This window comes from Lepidochelys olivacea, assembly GCF_965140295.1.
Source record: "Lepidochelys olivacea isolate rLepOli2 genome assembly, chromosome: 4".
NCBI lineage: Eukaryota > Metazoa > Chordata > Testudines > Cheloniidae > Lepidochelys > Lepidochelys olivacea.
This window is the reverse complement of record NC_140414.1, coordinates 29,709,932-29,733,574: the sequence shown is the minus strand read 5'-3', so window position 1 is coordinate 29,733,574 and position 23,643 is coordinate 29,709,932. Positions and strand designations below refer to the sequence as shown.

At 42.0% G+C, this 23,643-nt stretch overlaps 1 protein-coding gene across 2 annotated transcripts in view; it reads right to left on the bottom strand.

Annotated features, from left to right (window-relative positions):
* Window positions 1–23,643, bottom strand: part of GRID2 (glutamate ionotropic receptor delta type subunit 2) — a 1,048,711-nt gene that overhangs the window by 135,828 nt on the left and 889,240 nt on the right. For both annotated transcript variants that reach the window (XM_084626026.1, XM_084626027.1), the window contains 2 exons: window positions 19,597–19,735; window positions 10,280–10,475 (listed from right to left, as the gene is read on the bottom strand). In XM_084626026.1, coding sequence (XP_084482152.1) covers window positions 10,280–10,475; window positions 19,597–19,735 — 335 coding nt within the window. The remainder of the gene's footprint in view (window positions 1–10,279; window positions 10,476–19,596; window positions 19,736–23,643) is intronic.

Sequence of the window (23,643 nt, the reverse complement as noted above, 5' to 3'; positions counted from 1 at the left end):
GTGTTCTGCTTCCTAAGGCTGTGACCAATCTCCAAAGCTGCAACACATTCACTCTCCTGGTACTGCTAGCTTAAAGTGTGGAAATGGTGAAGTCACATTCAAACTCAGCTCTCTGACATCTTAGCACACACCACCTTTTATCTTCCCTTGATTAAATTTCCCTTTTATTGTCTTCTATTTTGCCAGCTTCAACTACAGTTAATACCCTAGCTGATCACAGCATCATTTTATGGGTCCACATGTGTTACCAGGGTTTTTAATTTGACTACCACATCTGCAACCAGAAATGGAATCGGACAGTCACTAGATTCAGGAGGGTTTCTGGACACATAAGCAGGAGCAAAGCTTTTCATGCCCATACTACTTTTGAAAAGACATTAGCAATAACCATAATTAAGCCCAGTTGTTGCTAGCATGGTTGTGGCACAGTTCCCCGAGCACTGTGGACAGTCATATTTTTCCTGAGAATCATCTTAGCTTAGACATTTTATCGACTACTCCTAGGAAGCTTATAGTATAGCGTTCTAACAGTTTTTTCAGAAAAATACAGAGGTCACTGTGGTCAGAGGAACTGGGCTAGCTAAGAGATGTTAGCATGGTTCTAACAGTGTAGATACAATCTAAAGGGAATGTTTGTTCAACATAAGCAATCATCACAAGAAAAAGAGAAGCAAAAACTCAGGGACAAACTTTTTATACCATTGTGTGTATCTAAATGTGGATAAGAGAGAATATTAATGCGCTGTGCTTGAGAGGCTGAGACAAGCTTCATGTATTGCACAGTTCAGAAGCATTATTTCACTTGACAGTAATTCACAAGCTTCCTACAGGCTAAATATTTTGTATACTGACTTAAATATATGGAGGTATCAAATGCATTATGATTCTGCCAATGCAACTTGGGAAAAGAATTTTCCACTTCACACTGCTGAGGAAAATGCATATGCTGTAGGCTAGGATATCATGTATGGAGGAACAAGGTGGGGAGGGGAGAGCGTTTGGCACCATTATACTCAAGGGATCAAAGAGCAGACAAAAGCACACTGGAAATGCTTCATTGTATTTTAAAGGGGAATAAGTTCAAGGGTAAGAAAGCCTGTGGTGCTTGTAAAGGATTAAGTAGGGTAATGTGCTTTTTAAGAAGACATAAAGAGGTATGTAATGGGATACATTTAAGCCTAAATGATTTTTCTTGGAGTCCTCAATGAATGTTTAAGCAAGCATGCCTTTGGTACTGGTAAATCTGCTCCCAATAAATAACGGCCATGAAAATGGAGATTCTTTTGACTGAATGAGATGCATATTTCATAACCTATGCAAAAAAGGAAAACTCAATTTGGAATACACAGAGTATTTAGGAATAATAAAGAAAAAAAAAGAGAGAAAAGGCAATATTCTCCAGAATAATCCAAAGCAAATGTAGAAATACAGATAATTCCTTTCCTTCTTATATGACAAAGTAGCTAGAAAAACAAAACTGGTTGCTCCCATACCTTCAGTTCAGGTCTTCAATGGTTTTATTTTCTGAAGTAGAGGGAAACAATATGTGATGGGAGACAAGAAAATATTTAATATGCTTATGCTTCTCTGGCAGTCACATATACTGAGGTATCAAACTCTATTAATCTATTCAAGATCAATCTACTCAGCTATCTTTTAACCATATCTGAACCACAACCTGAACCAGTCAGGGGCTGTGGATATAGAAGGAATGAATGCATGCATAAGGATATATATATATATATATCTTAACCTGATTTCTGGGGGAATATGGGACCAGGATATGCCAAAAAACAGAAATTTCTAAAAGCATTGTGTTGACATCTTAGCCTTCTCCTCTACCTCTATTTCAGCTGACCGAGGCCATACCAAAGTTGCATCTTTACTGATCCAAGCAGAGCTAAAGAAATACTGTCATAGGGCTTAAACTGTGTTCTCACACACACAAACACATATTATTATTATTAGTAATCATTTTTACTATGGTAGTGCCTGAGGGCCAACCAAGCCTGGGTCCTCGTTGTGCTAGGCACTGTACAAACACAGCCCTGGTCTGCACTAGGAGTTGAGGTCGAATTTAGCAGTGTTAAATTGATTTAACCCTGCACCCGTCCACACAACGAAACCCTTGTTTTCGACTTAAAAGGCTCTTAAAATCGATTTCCTTACTCCACCCCCGACAAGGGGATTAGCACTGAAATCGGCCTTGCCAGGTCGAATTTGGGGTACTGTGGACACAATTAGACGGTATTGGCCTCCGGGAGCTATCCCAGAGTGCTCCATTGTGACCGCTCTGGACAGCACTCTCAACTCAGATGCACTGGCCAGGTAGACAGGAAAAGGCCCACACACTTTTGAATTTCAATTTCCTGTTTGGCCAGCATGGCAAGCTGCAGGTGACCATGCAGAGCTCATCAGCAGAGGTGACCATGATTGAGTCCCAGAATCGCAAAAGAGCTCCAGCATGGACCAAAAGGGAGGTACGGGATCCGATCGCTGTATGGGGAGAGGAATCTGTGCTATCAGAACTACGTTCCAGTTTTCAAAATGCTAAAACATTTGTCAAAATCTCCCAGGGCATGAAGGACAGAGGCCATAACGGGGACCCAAAGCAGTGCCGCGTGAAACTTAAGAAGCTGAGGCAAGCCTACCAGAAAACCAGAGAGGCAAATGGCCGCTCCAGGTCAGAGCCCAAAACATGCCGCTTCTATGATGAGCTGCATGCCATTTTAGGGGTTTCAGCCACCACTACCCCAGCCGTGTTGTTTGACTCCTTCAATGGAGATGGAGGCAACATGGAAGCAGGTTTTGGGGACGAGGAAGATGATGATGATGATGAGGTTGTAGATGATGCTGTTGTAGCTCACAGCAAGCAAGTGGAGAAACTGGTTTTCCTGACAGCCAGGAACTGTTTCTCACCCTGGACCTGGAGCCAGTACCCCCCGAACACACCCAAGGCTGCCTCCCGGACCCGCCAGGTGGAGAAGAGTCCTCTGGTGAGTGTACCTTTTAAAATACTACAGATGGTTTAAAAGCAAGCATGTTTAATGATTAATTTGCCCTGGCATTCGTGGCTCTCCTGGATATACTCCCAAAGCCTTTGCAGAAGGTTTCTGGGGAGGGCAGCCTTATTCCATCCAACATGGTAGGACACTTTACCACTCCAGGCCAGTAGCATTTACTCAGGAATCATTGTAGAACAAAGCATTGCAGTGTATGTTTGCTGGCATTCAAACAACATCCGTTCTTTATCTCTCTGTGTTATCCTCAGGAGAGTGATATCATTCATGGTCACCTGGTTGAAATAGGGTGCTTTTCTTAAGGGGACATTCAGAGGTGCCCGTTCCTGCTGGGCTGTTTGCCTGTGGCTGAACAGAAATGTTCCCCGCTGTTAGCCACGGGGAGGGGGGAGGGGCTAGCCACGCGCTGCGGGGAGGCAAAATGCGACCTTGGAACGAAAGCACATGTGCTATGTATGTAATGTTAACAGCAAGGATTACCGTGAAAGAGTGTACCCATTTTTCTATAAAATGTGTCTTTTTAAATACCACTGTCCCTTTTTTTTTCTCCACCAGCTGCATGTGTTTCAAGGATCACAGGATCTTCTCCTTCCCAGAGGCTAGCAAAGATCAGAAGGTGAAAAAAACGCACTCGTGAAGAAATGTTCTCTGAGTTCATGCTGTCCTCCCACACTGACAGAGCACAGACAAATACTTGGAGGCAGACAATGTCAGAGTGCAGGAAAGCACAAAATGACCAGTAGGAGAGGTGGCAGGCTGAAGAGAGGGCTGAAGCTGAAAGGTGGCGGCAGCGTGATGAGAGGAGGCAGGATTCAATGCTGAGGCTGCTGAAGGATCAAACTAATATGCTCCAGCATATGGTTGAGCTGCAGGAAAGGCAGCAGGAGCACAGACCGCCACTACAGCCCCTGTGTAACCAACTGTCCTCCTCCCCTAGTTCCATAGCCTCCTCACCCAGACGTCCAAGAATGCGGTGAGGGGGCCTCCGGCCACCCAGCCACTCCACCCCAGAGGATTGCCCAAGCAACAGAAGGCTGGCATTCAATAAGTTTTAAAGTTTTAAAGTACTGTGTGGCCTTGTCCTTCCCTCCTCCACCACCCCTCCTGGTGCTTCTCTTCTCCACCACCCCTCCTGGGTTACCTTGGTAGTTATCCCCCATTTGTGTGATGAATTAATAAAGAATGCATGGATCTTGAAGCAACAATGACTTTATTGCCTCTGAAAGCGGTGATCGAGGGGAGGAGGGGAGGGTGGTTAGCTTACAGGGAAGTAGAGTGAACCAAGGGGTGGGGGGTTTCATCAAGGAGAAACAAACAGAACTTTCCCACCATAGCCTGGCCAGTCATCAAATTGGTTTTCAAAGCTTCTCTAATGCGCACCATGCCCTCCTGTGCTCTTCTAACCACCCTGGTGTCTGGCTGTGCGTAACCAGCAGCCAGGAGATTTGCCTCAACCTCCCACCCCACCATAAACTTACTCTCACAGATATTGTGCAGCACACAGCAAGCAGTAATAACAGTGGGAATATTGGTTTCGCCGAGGTCTAATGGAGTCAGTAAACTGCACCAGCGCGCTTTTAAACATCCAAATGAGAATTCTACCACCATTCTGCACTTGCTCAGCCTGTAGTTGAACAGCTCCTGACTACTGTCCAGGCTGCCTGTGTATGGCTTCATGAGCCATGGCATTAAGGGGTAGGCTGGGTCCCCAAGGATACATATAGGCATTTCAACATCCCCAACAGTTATTTTCTGGTCTGGGAATAAAGTCCCTTCCTGCAGCTTTTGAAACAGACCAGAGTTCCTGAAGATGCGAGCTTCATGTACCTTTCCTGGCCATCCCACGTTGATGTTGGTGAAACGTCCCTTGTGATCCACCAGAGCTTGCAGCACTATCGAAAAGTACCCTTTGCGGTTTATGTACTCGGCGGCTTGGTGCTCCGGTGCCAAGATAGGGATATGGGTTCCGTCTATGGCCCCACCACAGTTAGGGAATCCCATTGCAGCAAAGCCATCCACTATGACCTGCACATTTCCCAGGGTCACTACCCTTGATATCCGCAGATCTTTGATTGCACTGGCTACTTGCATCACAGCAGCCCCCACAGTAGATTTGCCCACTCCGAATTGATTCCCGACTCACCGGTAGCTGTCTGGTGTTGCAAGCTTCCACAGGGCTATTGCCACTCACTTCTCAATTGTGAGGGCTGCTCTCATCTTGGTATTCTTGCGCCTCAGGGCAGGGGAAAGCAAGTCACAAAGTTCCATGAAAGTGCCCTTATGCATGCGAAAGTTTCGCAGCCACTGGGAATCGTCCCAGACCTGCAACACTATGCAGTCCCACCAGTCTGTGCTTGTTTCCCGAGCCCAGAATCGGCATTCCACACATGAACCTGCCCCATTAGCACTATGATACCCACACTGCCAGGGCCCGTGCTTTGAGAGAAGTCTCTGTCCATGTCCTTATCACTCTCGTCACCGTGCTGACGTCGCCTACTTGCCTGGTTTCGCTTTGCCAGGTTCTGGTGCTGCATATACTGCTGGATAACGAGTGTGGTGTTTAATGTGCTCCTAATTGCCAAAGTGATCTGAGCGGGCTCCATGCTTGCCGTGGTATGGCGTATGCACAGAAAAAAGACGCGGAACGACTGTCTGCCGTTGCCCTGACGGAAGGAGGGGCGACTGATGACATGGCTTACAGGACTGGCTTACAGGGAATTAAAATCAACAAAGGGGGTGGCTTTGCGAGAAACAGAATGGCCCCCTCAAGGATAGAACTCAAAACCTCAAGGATAGGACACAAAACTGGGTTTTGCAGGCCGTTGATTTCACGGAGGGAGGGATGGTGGAGAAAATTAATACAAAACAAATCTGGTCTATTTCTCGTTTTGATCCACTTCATCTATCTTTATACATCTTGCTGGCAGCAGACTGTGCAGTACGACGGCTAGCCATTGTCATCTCCTGGGTGCTCGGCAGAAGACGGTGCATTATGACTGCTGGCCATCATCTTCTGCTGGCTGCTGATTAAAAGACAGTGCATGCCAGTAGGACTGAATCATCATGAGATGAAACTTAAAAGGGAAATGACCTGGCTGGGTCACTCCCATGTTTGCCCAGGTGCCCCTAACCTCATTGAGGTCAGTTAAAAGAGCACCCAGGACTATGTCGACGACAGCTACCAGTCATACTTCACTATCTGCTGCCAAAAGGCAATAAACTGCTGCTCTGTAGCAATGCAGTACCGCGTCTGCCAGCACCCAGGAGACATACAGTGATGGTTAGCTGAGCGGCCTCCATGCTTGCCATGGTATGGCGTCTGCACAGGTAACCCAGGAAAAAAGGCGCAAAACAATTGTCTGCCGTTGCTTACACAGAAGGAGGGAGGGAAGGGGGGGCCTGACGATATGTACCCAGAACCACCCGCGACAATGTTTTAGCCCCATCAGGTACTGGGATTTCTACCCAGAATTCAAATGGGCGGTGGAGACTGTGGGAACTGTGGGATAGCTACCCACAGTGCAATGCTCTGAAAGTCGACGGTTGCCTCGGTACTGTGGACACACTCCACCGACTACATGCACTTAGAGCATTTGTGTGGGGACACACACAATCGACTGTATAAAAACGCTTTCTACAAAACCGACTTCTATAAATTCGACCTATTTTCGTAGTGTAGACATACCCACAATATAGAAGAGTTTACAATCTAAATAGACAAGACAAACACAGAGTGGAGGAAGGGGTAGAACACAGCAGCAGAGTGAACAATGTGATGGCAGCAAACAGCATGTTAGTTCCACTGGTTTTTTCGGGTGTCGGGGGGAGTTACTTAAGAGGGGATCAGCTAAATAGAAAGACAAAGGAAGGGAAGAGAAGTGACGGGGACAGGACAAGGGAGAAGAGGGCAAAATGGGGAGATGTGGCATGAAGTCAGGTGAAGAGACTGTGAGGGAAGGGGAGAGGGCTGGAACAAATAGCCCATCAGCACAGGGCACAGAAAGTCCAGTCAAAACAGTACATTATCTCAGGATATGTCTACACTGCATCTAAACACCCACGGCTAGCCCGTGTCAGCTGACTTGTGCTCCTAGGGTTCTGGCTAAGGGGCTGTTTAATTGCAGTATAGATATTAGGGCTCAGACTGGAGCCCAGGGTCTGGAACCCTAGAAGGTGGAAGGGTTCCAGAGTCCGGGCTCCAGCGTGAGCCAGAACATCTATACCACAGTTGAACAGCCCTGTAGCCCAAGCCCTGCAAGTCCAAGTCAGCTGACACAGGCCAGCCACAGGTGTTTAACTGCAGTGCAGACGTACTGTCAATGTCCAGTGGTCCATGCTTTGGATGTTTCTGCTTCTATCAGCTGGAGTCTGACTCGCTCCTCTCTGCAATTTTTTCCCCCTTCTCCAGGAATGGGGAGGTACAGGTGCAATTTCCACTGAAATCACTGATGTACAACCCATGCAATCCCACTGAAGTCAATGAGATGGCATGAGATGTCAGTCAGCACTGAATTTGTCTCTCCTGTATTATATTTTTCAAAATAAAAATTGCTTTCTCAGTATAAATGAAATAAATGAACAATAATTAACAGAGTGCAAAAGAAAGAAAAATTAAAAGGATTTTAAACGTTATGAAAAATGTTTTGAGAGTGTCCTTTTAAATAGCCTCTGCAGTCCTGCTGTCCAACTAGTTTCACTTTGCATTGGCTGCCTGCACATCTAATTTACTTTTCAGAGGATGCTACAGGGGAGTGTAGTTAAAGCAAAGGATGTTTGACATATTCATTTGCAACACACACATCCTTACAGTCACAGTATCTGAGTCTCTTCATGGACACTAGGTGGCCTAGTGGAAACGTAGTTGTTTAAGAACATTTGCTTGGCAAGCTGTCTATGTTGGCTTATGTATTTCTTTTCTTGTCGAGTCATGATTTAGCACCAATTAACGGCGTGATTAAAATGAAGCACAAAATGAGACCCAAAATTAGTTTGGTTTGTTTGAGGTTATAATCTTATTGTGTTAATAGCTCTGAGGTGGCCAGTTGTTCTTCAAGGTCAGGAATGAGTTTATTAAAACAATGTAAATGGGCCAAATGGACCCATGAAGTCCTTCCTCTGAAACACCTGCATGCTTTCATTTTAGAGTTATTTTACAGAGATTAAAATCTGCCTCATCAGTTACATTTTTTTGGTCTTAATTTTCTTCTGTACACAATGTTGGTATGTAACACCATATTTATCATCCAAGTGAGGATGAAAGATTCAAACAGATCTTGCAAAGGCAGAGCTTCCAATTCCTTATAGAGAGCTCTTTCTTCCTGGCCAGGCCAAATACAATCTTCAAAGAGCCTTCTATTTGTCACCTGTCTGAGCAGCAAGGGGCTCTCTCTCATTTCTTCCTGTGAGGTGTATGGGGTGGAGTGTGTAGAGAGTGAGCGAGCATGTGCATGCGTGTGCAGGAATGGATGGAAGCAATGGATGTTCATTGTGAATGGTCTTGCAGCTATTTGGGAAGAGAGAGAGAGAGGTTGGCTGATTGCTGCTTTGCTAAAGCTTAGCTCTTTGATACCATCACTTGCAATTGCTTATTCCTGAAAAGCAAAGCTATGGGAAATTAAACAACTCAGACAGTGCTGTTTCTGTCAATTTAAAAACAGCAAATACCATGTCTTCAGGAATTAGAAATCAAAGACTGTAATCTGTAATTACCTGCTAGGGTAATACACTGGTTGTTTTCTTCAGCTAAAGGGCTTTAGTCAACACCTGCTTGTGTTTGATGTGCTCTGGTTTTTGATTGTCCTAAAACTCATGGTATAACTTTGGTAGGCAAGCCAGACTGATGGATTTTTTTTTTTAAAAGGAGCGTCCCAGCTTTATAAGCACCTTGCAAACTGGAACAAAGTGTATTTTCTCAAAAATACCTTTTCCCTTGGCCAATTAATCTTCAGCTGTCCCTTTCTCCAGCACTTGAAATGTATACATCAAACATATTTCAGCTTATGACACATTCTAGAAGGATTTCATAAGTGCATTTCCCCGGCCCTTCCCACCTTCTCCTCTTCCATGACATTTCACGTCTGGTAAATCTTGGAGTTGGGAAATATGATCCAAGCTATACTGGCAGTGGGTGAAGTCACTTGCTTATAAAACTCCTAAACAGTTGTTGTTATCTTGTAGCTCTTTTATTATCAAGAGATCACCGGTAGGAAATGGCTTCATCATTGTTTTTTAAAAAGACCTGTTCGTTTATGTGCTCTCATCAATTGTCACAACACCATAGATGTATGGGATACCCTAGGAAGTGAATTTCAGTAGAAACAAAAGGCAACAGCTCTGAAATGGCTTGACTGGATTTTGATAGACCTAAAAAAGATCGAATAACTAAACCTTCGACGAGGAAACACGCAACAGTTCAATTTTCTATTATAATTAATTCTCCCCATCTTCAAATTTAAATGAACCCTATAAAATAAGGCCCTGCTAAAATAAAAAAAATATGCTGTTTTCTCAGGGCCCTATTTTACAGAATCAATTTTCAATTTGGAGATGTTATCACAGGGATGAATTCTGTTCTGTTCTCTTTCACACAGATGCAATTCCCATTGAAGTCACTGATGAAAAATATTCACAATCTCATTCTGTGCTATTTAATGGATAGATGATCTTAAATACAACATCGCTCCTGCTTACTTGATTCTTCTAAGAATTCACTTGACAAAAATGTTTTTACATAATTTTGTTTTCTCATAGCAAATCAAGTTTAAGAGATTGCTGGGAAATTTTTTAAACAAGGTCAGGCTTTTCTTCTTTCTGCATAACACATAGGATTCATAACCATGACTGAAAGATTAAGTTTTCAGAGTCAGAAGTCTAAAAACAAATCTGTATTTTGTATTCAACCCTACAGTAAGCACGTTGTACAGTACACTGCGATGTCTTCTGTTATTAAAGTCCCGTGATCCTACCCTCATTTTGGATTCTGACAAATGTATTCTTCTTTCATATCTCTAAATCCTCAATCATTTTCAGAGCAAATATTTTTTGGACTTGCATTTTAAAATGTAATGGAAAACTGCCCACAGGGAACTGAGCTGAGAGCACCCAATCCTTTGCACTGGAGCAATGAGCTATAAATTGATTAGGTAAGATTCTTGTTCTATGTGCAAATGCAGCTCCAAATGTTAAAAACAATTAAAAAAATCCAGCACTGCAACAGAGCATCTCCGATTGTCAAGAAAAAAGTAAACCATGCCTCATACCTTCTGAATACCTGTTGGTGACTCCAGCACATTATTCTCTGAGCCGTTACTTCTGTTAATCATCCGCCACATCTGAGAATACATGCTGTCCCTCTCAAAAGGATTCATTCCCTTCACTCGAACATGCTCATAGACTGCAGAGTCCAAGACAGTGCCATAAGGAATATCCGTCTGCCTGGAGAGATCCTGGAGAGACCTTAATTGGTGGTGAAGAAAAGAGACACAGGGACATGATTCCGCATTTCCAAGCTGAACGGGAGCTGCAGGCAAGCAAAGGGCAACACATAGGAAGACAGCTGCCAAGTAACTGTTTTGTTTGTTTATTTTCTTAAAAGACAAAATAAGACTAGGAGAAACAGAATTGCTTTTATGCTTTAAGACAGAAAGAAAAATGTGAAGCCAAAGTGAAGGGGGGAAATGAGATTGAAGGAAAAAAAGAGAACATTCCAAGGAATAAGAGTGTGCTCTCAAGAGATGGCCGCTTTCTTTTGTGGGGCAAAAGGGAGTGTTTTTAGCCACTCCAACAAATATAAAATAAATCAGATAAAAGCCTGGTAATAGCCTGAAGCAATGGACCTCTATTTTACAAATTGCTGCGGACTCGCAGACTGAAATCAGAAAGGTCAGAAAAAGAGCTCAATGTACATAGCCCTAGACACCAGGCCCAGGCATTATTTGGAGCTGGCATGTTAAACACCAGAAAGCAGCTGTCTCTGTTGGTATGTACTGCAGCAAGATATACACTCAGCATGGACAGTGGTGCAAGTAAGCTGGTCCAGTCAGGTACACCATACCATTAAGACATTTATTGCTGGTACGCCGTACTGGAAAGACACATTTTCAAGAATTTTGTAGAGCCCTGGGCAGATACAAATTTATTCCCGTGGATGTGGATATCTGCAGAGAGAAATCGGTATCTGCTGAACCGCAGGGCTTTCCTGGGAACCACAGCGATGAAAGGAGCAGAACATGGGGCTGCCGCTCCTCCAATGCAGTTGTATGGCCCCCAGCCCTGTCCTCCAGTGGGGCTGTACAGACCCCAAGGAGGAGACGCAGCTGTGTGGAAGGGCTGGGAATAGTACAGATGCATCCTGGGAGCAGCGGCCCCACGTTCTGCTCCTTTCTCCGCTGTGGTTCCCAGGAGAGCCCTGCGGTTCAGTGGATACAGATTTCTCTCCATGGATATCCGCTCAAGAGACAGAACATTTTTTTGGGGGGGGACCAGGGGGGAAGGGAGGTTCGGTACTGTATCGGTAAGAATTAAAATCTACTTGCACCTCTGAGCACAGAGAGCAGGTTAAGAATAGACTGGGAATGCTGTATAGCACCATTTTCAGAAGCTGGAGACTTTTGTTCTATTTTTATGTGCTGCCACTTCTTTGAGTTCACAATAAATTTGCTCAGTTTGATAACATCTTTAGCCTTATCCACTCTGTGTGTGTTTGTCTATGAGTATATACACACACAAAAGCTAATTTATATGTAAACTAATGTAGGGGTTTCTAAAGGTGTCCACAATATGTCTTTATCTGCCCTGGCCTTAAAATGATTTAGTTATGATCCCTTCAAGGCTCCAGACATGACCTCTTTGCCTCTGTTTATTCATCCTATTGTACCACTTAACCATACCTTGATTTCTTTAATGACATTCATTAGAGGTTCGGAGGGACTGCTGTAATATATCTAACACTGACGACCCATTAAGGCTTTTGCTGGCACAAATTACCTTTATGTAACTGCACAAATCTAATGGATGACATTTAAGGACAAATAAAAGATCTCTCTGTGTGCAGCCTTAAACTAGACCAGAGGTTCTTAAACTGGGGGTGGGCTGCCCTGGGGGAGGGGCATAGAATATATTGGGAGGGGGGTTATGAGCAGCTTTAGTGAAAACAAACAACAACATACTGTGCACATTTTACCCACAGCAGTGAATAACTTGCAAAGCTCATTCCTCCAGACATATCCAGTCCTCAGATGGCACTGTGCATTTGACTCTAGATGGTGCTGTGCATTTTGATGGATTTCATAGCATTATACAAAGTCATCGCCATGTGTACGTTAATCCGTTTTCAAGGATGCAGTGTGCACATTTAATTGTAAGCACTGATCACACTTGCAATTTTGGTTTTGCTCTTATTACATTGGCTCTGTTTGAACCAATGCCTTGCTGTTTTTAATATTTAGTGAGTGTTGCATGTTGATTTTTGTTATCGGTATATGTACTTGTGTGGTGGTGAGGCCTAAACTACTACGACACAAAGAAGGGGGCACCATGAAATACGTTTGAGAGCCACTGAAATAGACAATGGCAAACTGCAAAGATCCACCTATAACCACTCAAAATGGAAACATGAACCTATGATACTTAAAGAGGATGGAGCAAGGCTATTCTCAGTGGTGGCAGATGACCGAACAGGGAGCAATGGTCTCAAGCTGCAGTGGGGGAGGTCTAGGTTGGATATTACGAAACACTGTTTCACTAGGAGGGTGGTGAAGCACTGGAATGGGTTACCTAGGGAAGTGGTAGAATCTCCATCCTTAGAGGTTTTTAAAGCCCTACTTGACCAAGCCCTGGCTGGGATGATTTAGTTGGGGTTGGTCCTGCTTTGAGCAGGGGGTTGGACTAGATGACCTCCTGAGGTCTCTTCCAACCCTAATCTTCTATTGTTCTATGATTCAACAGCCTCCAAGCGGCACATTTGACATACGTAAAAGAGAAGGGTATTCAAAAAGGCCCTGAAGACAAAAATCAAGGAAATAAAATCCTTAGAAGTGGCAGGGATGCTACTTAAGAAAACAATAATAATCTCATAAGGCATGTGTAATGCTGAACAAAAACAGAACCAGGAAAGCAAGAAGTAAATCAATGGGTATGTCCAAACTGCACCTAAGCCTCGTGTCTCCAAGAGAAGTGAAGTCCAGAGAGGACCATGAAGAACTTCAGAGGGATCTAACCAAGGTAGGTGAAGGGACAACACAATGGTAATGAAGTTCAGTGTTCATAAATGAAAAGTAATGCATACTGGAGTGAAAATGTTAAACTATTCATACACCTTAGAGGGTTCTAAATTAACAGTATCATCTCAGGAAAGGAACTTGGGTATCTCTGTGGATAGCTCAAAGTAGAGCTCAATTCAGTATGCAGCTGTGATCAAAAAAGGAAACAAGAAAACAAGATATTAGGGAGTTAGGAATGAAAAATAATAGAAGAATATTATAATTGTAATTGCTTTATATAAGTCAATGGTACAGCTTCATCTGATAATCACCCCATCTCAAAAAGAATATTGCAGAGTTAGTGTGGATCCAGAGAACGAAATGCTTGAGAATATAGAAAAGCTCTCATATGAAGAGAAATTAGAAAGATTGGGATTGTTTACTTTAGAAAGGAAATGAATAAAGAGAGGACATAATAAAAGTATATAAAATATGGAATGGTCTAGAAAAGGTAGATCAGGGACTTCCATTCTTCCTGTCTCATAAGAAAAGAAGAAGCTATTTAATGAAATTAAAAGGTGGAAAATTCAAAACCCATGACAGGAAATACTTTTTCACACAATACATCACTAGAACAGTGGAACGTGGAACTCTTTGTTACAGAATGCTGCTGAGGCCAAAAAAACAAAAAACCCGTAACAAGATTCAACTAGGGAGTGGATATTTATATGGATAAAAAGAATATCCAGTTACAATATTTAATGTTTGCATACATTTTGGAAGAGCTATTAAATCTCATGCTTCAGAGTTTAAAATAATCTCATTATGTAAGGATTAGGAGGAGACCTAAAATGGGGGACCCATTATCCTACATTTGCCTAATGCAAGTTTTCTAGCACCTTCCTCTGAAGCATCTGATGCTGGCCATTGTCAGAAACCGCATATTGCGCGAGATGAACCATGGGTCTGATCCAGTTATCAGGTCTTGTTTTCATTAACAATCCCATAGTACTTTCCCTAAGAAGAGGGACTTTTAGCCTGGTGTCCTAGATGAGAATTTTCTCTCCCTACCACTGTCATCCAGTGGTAGATGCACTTCAATGATGTTTTAATGTATATAATCCATCAAAAGCTTTGGCATAATTGATGAAAGGCACTACATAACATTTAAGATACTATATTCTCCAATTCTGGATTGCTGCTTCTGCTGTTCATGAGTTTCTGTGTCTCCTGGCAGCACTCAGAAATGTAACAAATGCTGTCACAGGTCATATATCATAATGTCCCGTAATTGTTCAATTATGTGCCATACACCTTACTGGAATAGGACAGTGAGAAGTTCTTACTGAGTCCCCAGTTTCTAACAACAACACCTAGTGAAATTGTAATCAGTAGTTTACAGGACTCTGTGTAGCCATGTAATTTCCAATATAACAACCAATACAGCAATTTTCCGACATGTATTGCTAACTGCTAGCATAAAAGCTATGTGGAATTGCTGCCATAGAAAAGTACATTTAGAAGTAGCAAGAGAAAAAAACAGTTTTCCTGTACATCTTATAACTATAAAAGCAATTCTGTTATGTATAAAAACGTAAACCAAAGAGCTATATGAATAATCGGGAGTGGAAACAGCATTAAGAGTGAGCTACAAAGTTCTGGTTTCACTCCATTTTTACAGGCTGGCAACAGTAGCATAAGGTAGGGCCAGAAGTGGAGAAGTATGATGATGAGGAGTGTGTTGATCTCCTTATTAAGGGACAAACAACTAAATTATTTAATTTGAACATTACGTAACTCTAATACAAAAGCAGTCAGAACCTGAGCTTAACTGCACCCTATGGCTCCATGCGGTCTAGTGCCCTGCCTTTCAAAATGGCGGATGACCTTTGTTCTCTGCAGCCCCATCCCACTACCCTACACAACAGTGATAGCCACTCCATTCAGCGAGGTGGAGGGGGGGTTTGGGTTCAAGTTCTGCACGTTTGTTAAATTCTGTGACCCACAGCAAATCCGAAACTGTGTTTCACCTGCCCCTATTTTGATGGTTAAATAGAAGTTCCCAGCTTGCTGATTCTATGTAGGGGGCATCATAGCTAAACCACAAGAGTTAGAGATGGAAAAGATCAGTGAGATCATTGAGCTATCCTTCAGCAAGGACACATAACCTATGGCTTCATTTTGTATATGATCTGCTTTAGGGATAAAGTTTTACATTTGCATCTGCACAGATTTGCGGTGTGACATTCACAATCCAGCAGCTGAGATGCAACAGAATAAAATAAAACCCAAACCCTTAGCAGAAAAGTGAAATTATTTTACAGTTTAGAAGCTTCCTCAGCTCTGTGGACAGATCTATCACTATGACCCATTCTTCTCTGAGGTTTTTTTTGGTATGTACTTTATTTCTTTATGCACTTTGGATTTTGAGAAAAAATTACTTTTCTTTGTGTTGTGTTCTGTTTTCACTCTTACTTGCCCCCACCCCCCTTTCTCTCTTTAAAACAAATCCTACAGTGGGGCCTTATACCGTAATCTTGGGCAGTGTTTTAAATGGAATTGTAATTTGTTGCTCATATGTGTCAAGAACTGTTTTTAAAACATTCAAAATATAGTTTAGAAAATGCAAAGAATATAGTGTCCATTTATGTTGACTGCTTTATCAGAACTGACTATTTCATGTAGCTGTTTGTCAGAGAGCAATTAGTCACTTAATAAGGGGGCAAATAATTGATCTGATTGCTTACATCAAAGTCCTTATTTATTATTCTAATTCAGATAAAGGTTGCCTGCAAGTTGTGTTTTTCATCTCCTGGGGCTCTAAGGATTTATTCAGAGGCACGCTTGGGAGACAGGGCATAGCAAGACAAGTGATTTGAGGCTTGATAGTGACAGCTGTGACAGAAAGTATTAACAGTGCTTGCCAACTATTAAAGGTTTGGATGGACAAGGTACAAGGCAAGGGGGTAAAGAGCACCTTGTCTTTCAGAGAAGGAAAATATCTATTGTCATTACAGTACATGAACCCCAGTGTAGCTCTCCTTCAAAGCAAATCTGTAAGAGCTCTGCTGTTTGGAAGCGTTTGGGGACATCCTAGCTTAATATGAATTGTGGTATGTGAAAAATGTCTGGAAAGAACCATTAAATACAAATAAGTAGGGGAAGTGTACAAAAGGGTGTAGCCACACACAAGAGGGGAACAATAGAAACATTTATATGGGAGCAGGAAAAGGAAAGAAACTATGTCCTCTCTCTTTGTGGATGCGAAAAAGAATTTTTTTTAAAAAGGAGAGCTTGAAGTGAGGCTCCTAGGTACTCATTTCAGCACTTAAATAAGTAGCCTGATTTTCAAAAGTGCTAAGGACAGCTCCCATTACTTTAAGGTCCTTCACAGGTTAGTTCTGCTCTACCTATCAGATCTAATAAGTTACCAAGCCCACTTCTGCTCTGTCAACAATTAGCCCATTAGCCCAATTTTTCTTCACTCACTTTTTTGCTTTTTCCCGACACTGCTCCTTATGCATGGGAGCAGTTCCCTGTCAATATCCATAAAGCCACTACATTGTTCTCCTTAAAATCCCTCTTTAAAACTCATCTGTGGGGTAATGCCTACAAAACACTTGACAACGGCTAAGCAGTTGGTGTTCTGAGACTGTTAATTAATCCTCTCATTATATACTAGATTGTAAGCTCCTTCGAGAAGGGACATTTGCTTATTATGTGTGTACAGCACCTAGCATAACGGGGCCTTGATACCTGATGGAGACCTCTAGGCCTTACCACCATACCAATAAATAATAACAACAATAATAATAATAGAACTAGAAAGAAAAGAGCTAGAAACCTCACAAGAAAGCCTGACCTCAGGAGAATTCCAGTCTCTTTTTCTAGCATGAAGATGTTCAGATAAGCTGCCAATGAGCATGCAAACTTTTGGATGTTTATCTGAATCAAATGCACATCCATGCCTTTTGAGACTTGCCTATCACTTGGTGGCACATCCCTTGATTCTTCTTGGTTTTAAAAAATATTGTATGCAAAGTTTTAGTACTTGTGGAAAGTTCCAAATGAAGTCTTCTGCTTATTCACAGAACAGGCACAGCTTAGTCACAATCAATCGACCTAAAAGGATTAGGGCCCAGATCCACAAAGGGATTTAGGTTTGGCAATGGGGAGTATTGCAACACCCATGGTTTAGGCACCTAGAAAAGCTCTGGAATGCTCAAATCCTGGGTTAGGCACCTAGGCTCCCTTTATTCCTATACATTGAATGGGGAGAGAGAGGCTTCTGAGAATGGGATCAACAAAAGCCAGCATGCTAGGTAGGGAGCTGGCTAAGATAAGCAATAGGAGATGCCAACAAAAGGGATGTGTCCTAAGCCCCTCCCCTCTCATGGAGTTAGGGCCCCTAAATCCAGGCTGCAGGAAGATGCCTAGTTCTCTTTTTGATCCACATCTGGGAACTCTCTTCTGGAAGAGAGGTGGCTTAGGTACCTAACATGTTATTTGAGAGACCAAGGTAAGGTGCCTACATAAGGATGGCCATACTGGGTCAGACCAAAGGTCCATCCAGCCCAGTATCCTGTCTACTGACAGTGGCCAATGCCAGGTGCCCCAGAGGGAGTGAACCTAACAGGTAATGATCAAGTGATCTCTCCTTCCACTCTCTGACGAACAGAGGCTGGGGATACCATTCCTTACCCATCCTGGCTAATAGCTTAATGGCCTAACTCCACATACAAAACAGCCGTGTGGGAGAGTAGGTGTTAGAGGCATCCCTCATAATCTTTAGCCCAGTGGTTAGGTTACTCACCCAAAATGTGAGAGATTATAGTTCAATTCCTCCCTCTTCGCAATAAGGAGAAGGGATTTGAACAGGACAGGGGCACTTTTTTGGGGGGATGCATAGGGTTTTACAGGGACCCCCCTGGGTTGGATACCTGCATAATAGTTCACAGAACGGTGGCATGTGAGGTCTCTGCCAAGAATCAGTTGCCCGCTGGTTGCAAAATGTATGTATGGATAATATTTTAGGAGTTATGTATCTATAATGAAAATTATGTTCTTAAGATCTTGGCATTAAGACAGGTTTAAGGGACATACCAGTTACGCTCTGCTCTTTGTTATTCCCAATTTGACCACAATGTTTTGATGTGGAAATGCTGACTGTCTTGATTTAAAAGTCATTCCCAGAATTACTGTCTTCAAATGAGGTTTCAGTACAATGGGTCAGTGTGACTAATAGATGCAGCTAACAGGTATTTTATGACCATGCAGCTTTACTTTTAATATTGCCAGTTGGCACAAAATGAACAGCATTGCAAAGAAAAGTAATACAAAGAGTGGTATTTGGTTGAAAAAGGAGGCATGCCCTCACCCCGGTTTTATGCTAAGGTAACTAAGGGTATGCCAACCCTGCAATCCAAGGTGTGACCAAGCCTGGGTAGACACACCTGTGACAGCTTTAGCCATGGTAGCACAGCTAGAAATAGCCATCTAGACGGGCGTACAGGCTGCAGTGTGGTCTGTGAAAGCACACGGTGGCCCCATGGTATGTACTCGTGCTGCCAGTTCACGCTGAGGACTGTGTGGCTGTATCATCATTGCTATTTTTATCCTTGCAAACACAGGCATGTCTACTCAGCCTGCAACCACACCTCAGAATGCAGTGTAACTATACTCTTAGACAGGGGAAGACACGAGCAATCCTGGGAGACAGACAGACAAATAACAAGATGTGGGGACGTAGAGAGGAAAAGGAGAGTAAATACAAAGGGAAAGGAGAAAGTAGCAGACAGGTTGCAAGAAGAAAATGAGACGAAAACGATATGGCAAAAATACGAGCTTAAAATGAAGGAGAGAATGGGAAATGGGTCTGTTAATTTTATTTATTCATTCACATTAACACATTTGATTGCGTTTCCCTAGCAGAAAAAGGGGAGTTTCATCTTAAACTCTCAGAAACAGCAAACTCTTTGACTAATTCCCATCAAAGGTCAGGATACAGACTCTTGGTGCTGATTACAACTGGAGAGTGTAGAGGGGGAGCCCTTCAATACTTATTCTTCCATTTCAAACACTGATATAATAGCAACTTTTTGCAGGGGACGTCTGACAACCACAGACAGTAAATAACTGTTCCAGTTTCCACTTCCTCAAACCATGTAGACGGTAACAATTTCCTTTAGAATATGCATACATCTCAGGGACAAACTTTTTTGTGCCCGAGAAGAGTAATTAGCTTGCAGTAACTGACCATTTAGATTGATCTGCGAGACATTCTGCCCCAAAGGATATTGGCTAGAGTGTTTTTCTCAGGGTTTCCACCTTTTCATAGGCTTACACACACACACACCATCTGTTCTTTGTCCACTTACTGAATGGAGTTCTCAATGCGAGTGATTGTGAGAAAAGCTGCTAGGTTTGCTGTATAAGATGAGATGACAATCAAAGCAAAAAGCCACCAGGCGCCCATCATCATTCGGGTTGCCAGTGTTGTATATGGAACTTCTCCTCCTGTTGGACAGAAGAAGAAAAATTAGAGCTCTCATTTGCATGATGCAGAGCCACACCGTCACTTCTCATGCCTTGATTATGTAAACAGTGTCGCTGACATCGTTGGAATACTTCTGTTAGTAAAGTGAGCAGGACTTGAAACATAATTTCGATGCAATGAAGAGCGTTAAAGGAAGCCCACACCTCCACTCCAAGAGGCTTTCTATGAACTCCTTCATCACTGTGTATTTAACTGTGATTCATCTGACAGTCAGTCCAGTATGGGAAACAGATTTCATGAGCTCAGAACAAAAACAGCATATTTAAGCACCTATGGATTTTTTTTCCCTTACAGATTTTGTTAACACCTTTAATTCAGCTCTCCCTGTGCTTTGGAGCTGATGCAGTTTCTTAAAACAAAAAACAAAACAAAAGCACAACTTTTTCACAGCTGTGCTGATAGCCAGATGTGCTGTTGCAGATGTCGTGCATATACATAGAATCTGCTCAAAGTGAGCTCAGATAGACAGAAACTCCATTTACACTGAAGTAGAACAACAGACTAGTATTTTGTATAGTCTGTTTATTTCAAAAGTGCTTTACAAATATTATTTGAACCTCAACTACCTTGTTAGCTAAGTAACCAGTAACTTCACCAGCAATGAAATGTACCCATCTTGAGGTGGCACACCGAATTTGTTTTGCAGCACTCAGAACTACTACACAGCTTAATTTATTCTAATTTTGTCAATAGGCAGGCATGCTAAATGATCAGAGCTATGCTGGGTTGTTCCAAAAGCATAACATTCACCAAGACATAATCTAGCAATAAGCATATAGGTCATTCTTTAAAGAAACAATTTCTGCCCACACATTGGTCTGACATTTTTGAAGTAATTCTTTTCTATTTAAATGAGTTCATTCAAAATCACACAGGAAGAATGAAAGAAAAATCAGTGTCTAAAAAAATAAAGCTCTGGATTCTGGGGGACAGAAATTGTCAAAGCTAGAAATAACCAAAGATAGACAAATAGTGCAGTATGCAATCATAGTTAACCTGTTTTCTTGATTGTCTACGACGCTCATCCTGTTCTTCTCCCTAGCGACTGCATACCTGGAAGTCTGATTGTTTTATACACAGGCTGTTCATGTTAAAGTTTTCTCAGACAAACTCCAATTCAAATAGTTCTCCTTACAGGTCTCTCTTTCCTTTTGTCCTTTAGAAATGACTGGTCAAAAAGAGTGGTAAACGGACATAAACTTTCTGAGCAGGATTTTAAGAGTACTCTGTTGGCCAGTTCTCCTCATGCTGTAATCAATGGTAGTTTTAGTTTGACTTCAGTGGAAGCAGCATCAGGTCAATGCCAAGTGCTTTTGAAAATCCCACCCAGAGTTTGTCAACTTTTCTCCCTTCCAGTTGGTGTGTGCATGTTCTGGATTCCAAAATCCATTACAAGAACAGGAATTTCTGATTAGACAACCAGACCTGTTTATGTTTCTTAGAAATTCATTCTCCTTTACTTTCAGAATTTCTATTGGGCATTCAAGTTTTTCCTCACTTCCCCTCTTTCTTTTAACAATGCTAATTTATAATCTAATCTCATAATTTCGGTTACACAACTTTCTTATCACACAGAGCATTCAGAGAATGACACTAATGGTCACCAGAAATAAAGGCAACCTCAAACTGGTATTTTGCACAGATAAATCCAGCACCAGAGATTTAATTTGTTTTTAAAAAAATTGAAATAAACAGTCCAACTGTATTTAGCCTTTTTGCAAAACCCAAGGGAGAAGAAAAAAGCATAATTGTTTTTATCCAAGTTTTGTAAAATGATATTCAGCTCAAACTTATTTCTATGTATTTTCTTTACCACTCTTAAAAACACAACCTAGATTCAGCCACTAGATTTTTACAAGGATCAAAGGGGTTCCATAAGCACTGACAGCTTACTATAGGTTGAAACAGCTATAAAAACTTTATGCTTCATTTTCACTTGCACTTAAACCTCTTAACACTGCTCTGGCAGTGTAAAGTGGTCTTAGAGTTCATGTAAATTACAGTTACACTCATTTTAAGTATAAATGAGAAGAAGATCATTTTCAGTTGCAATTTGAGTCTACCTAGAATTTTAATTAATCTCTGAATACTGCTGACAATTTCACAGTTTTGTTAACATCTGTACATATGACAGCTAGCTGCAACTGTGCATTGCAATGTTTTAAAAGAATACAAGGCTTTTATTCTGCTTCACTATACATTGTGTTTCACTCTACCTGAATTAATTATAAGCAGGTTCCACTGCCCTTTAAAAACTCCAGTATTAAAAAAGACAAGATCTACGTTAGACTCATGCAGTCAGAAATAGATTTCCTCCCATTTCCAATATGCCGTATAATTATCTGAAATAAGAATCTCCTGATCATATCAGTAGATGCTATTTCAATATTAGGACATTTTTAAGACCAGAATTAACTTTAACTTCTGAAGACCTGGTTTCATGTCCAGCACAAGTTGTAAATGAAATCCTTTAATGGGATATTTCCACTTTACAGGGCTTTTTGTAATGCATGTGGAATCTTTCAACCAAAAGTAAATGACAATCAAATGAAAATAGACAGAGATACCAAATTAACCCAACAGGCTGATTGTTCTTTTAACCTTCAGGTGCCAATCCCTGCAGTTTAGCTCTGAATTAAATTGAAATAGGTGGGGGGTGAAAGGGACGCCAGCAATTTCTTAGCCCTGCTTGCAATTTCATTTTTCAACCTCATGAATAAAACTAAAAGTAGCTTCCCACTGTTTTTAATTGAAATGAGTTGGCAGAAAGAAGAGGACCATTGAAAGTCACCCACCTGCTTTTTATACACAGTTGAAATTCTCAAACAAGGATCCTACTCATTGGGGAGCTGATCTAACCATTTTTATGTGACTCCCCCACCAGCATCCTGGTACTGCTCAAAGTGGGCCTTCTTTCCATCAGAAGTTTCTTCCCACCCCTCACTTCTGTGCATTCTTCTTTCAAACCCACATTATTAAGGAGGCTTAAAATATCTGAAAATGTGTGGTTCAGCAGGAAGTCTCTGTAGTGCACACAGCTGTTTGTGAAAGACCTACCGTTAATCAACAGAGCTGCAGCTTACACCATCAATAGTTAATGACTGCAGTTTGAGAACACATATCAGCATGCAGCACACATTTTCGTATATGCTGGTACAGCTTTTCACCATTTTTGTAGTGTGTGTGTTTCAAAATACTTCTGAACTTCACTGGTATGAAATGTACCCCAATCTCACTCAGACCCCATCCTTTACACTGATGTGTTTAAAAAAGGCATTTTGAGAAAGCACAGACAGCAATTGCATTACAATGCTTTCTCTCAGCTATAGAGTCAAGCTCCTCATTCCCTCCCAAAAGAAGAGCAGAAACTGAAAGAGACATTTTGCTGCCATAAGATCCTTTCTTTGGCGTTTTACTAGGCAGATGAAACAGAAGGATTTCATGCTATGGTGTCTTTTGTTCTTGTACAGTCAGCTCAGACATTTCACTTATTATGACTTCTAACCTTATGAGAGAAAACACAGCTTTGTTTTCATCTAAACTCACTGTTTTGGTTGGGCAGGGAGGAACTGAGTGGTTCAGGATAGTGGCAATGGGTTATGGAGCCTTTTGTCATTAGTGCATATGTAGTCCGAGGATCAAGTCCTCTGCTGGCTAGTGCTCCTATGGGGAGCAGAAAAGCTGGCAGATGCCTCCTTTCTTCTTAAAATCCTGCCAGGATTTTATGGGGTGAGTCTGGTAGATGCATTATTGGGTGCACATTTCTGTTGGTATGGAAAGGAGCATTTTGGATACCCAGTTAGCACTAGTTGGTAATGATTGTAGCATATGTAGTAGGGAGACAGCCATGAAGACCAACCAGGAGAGA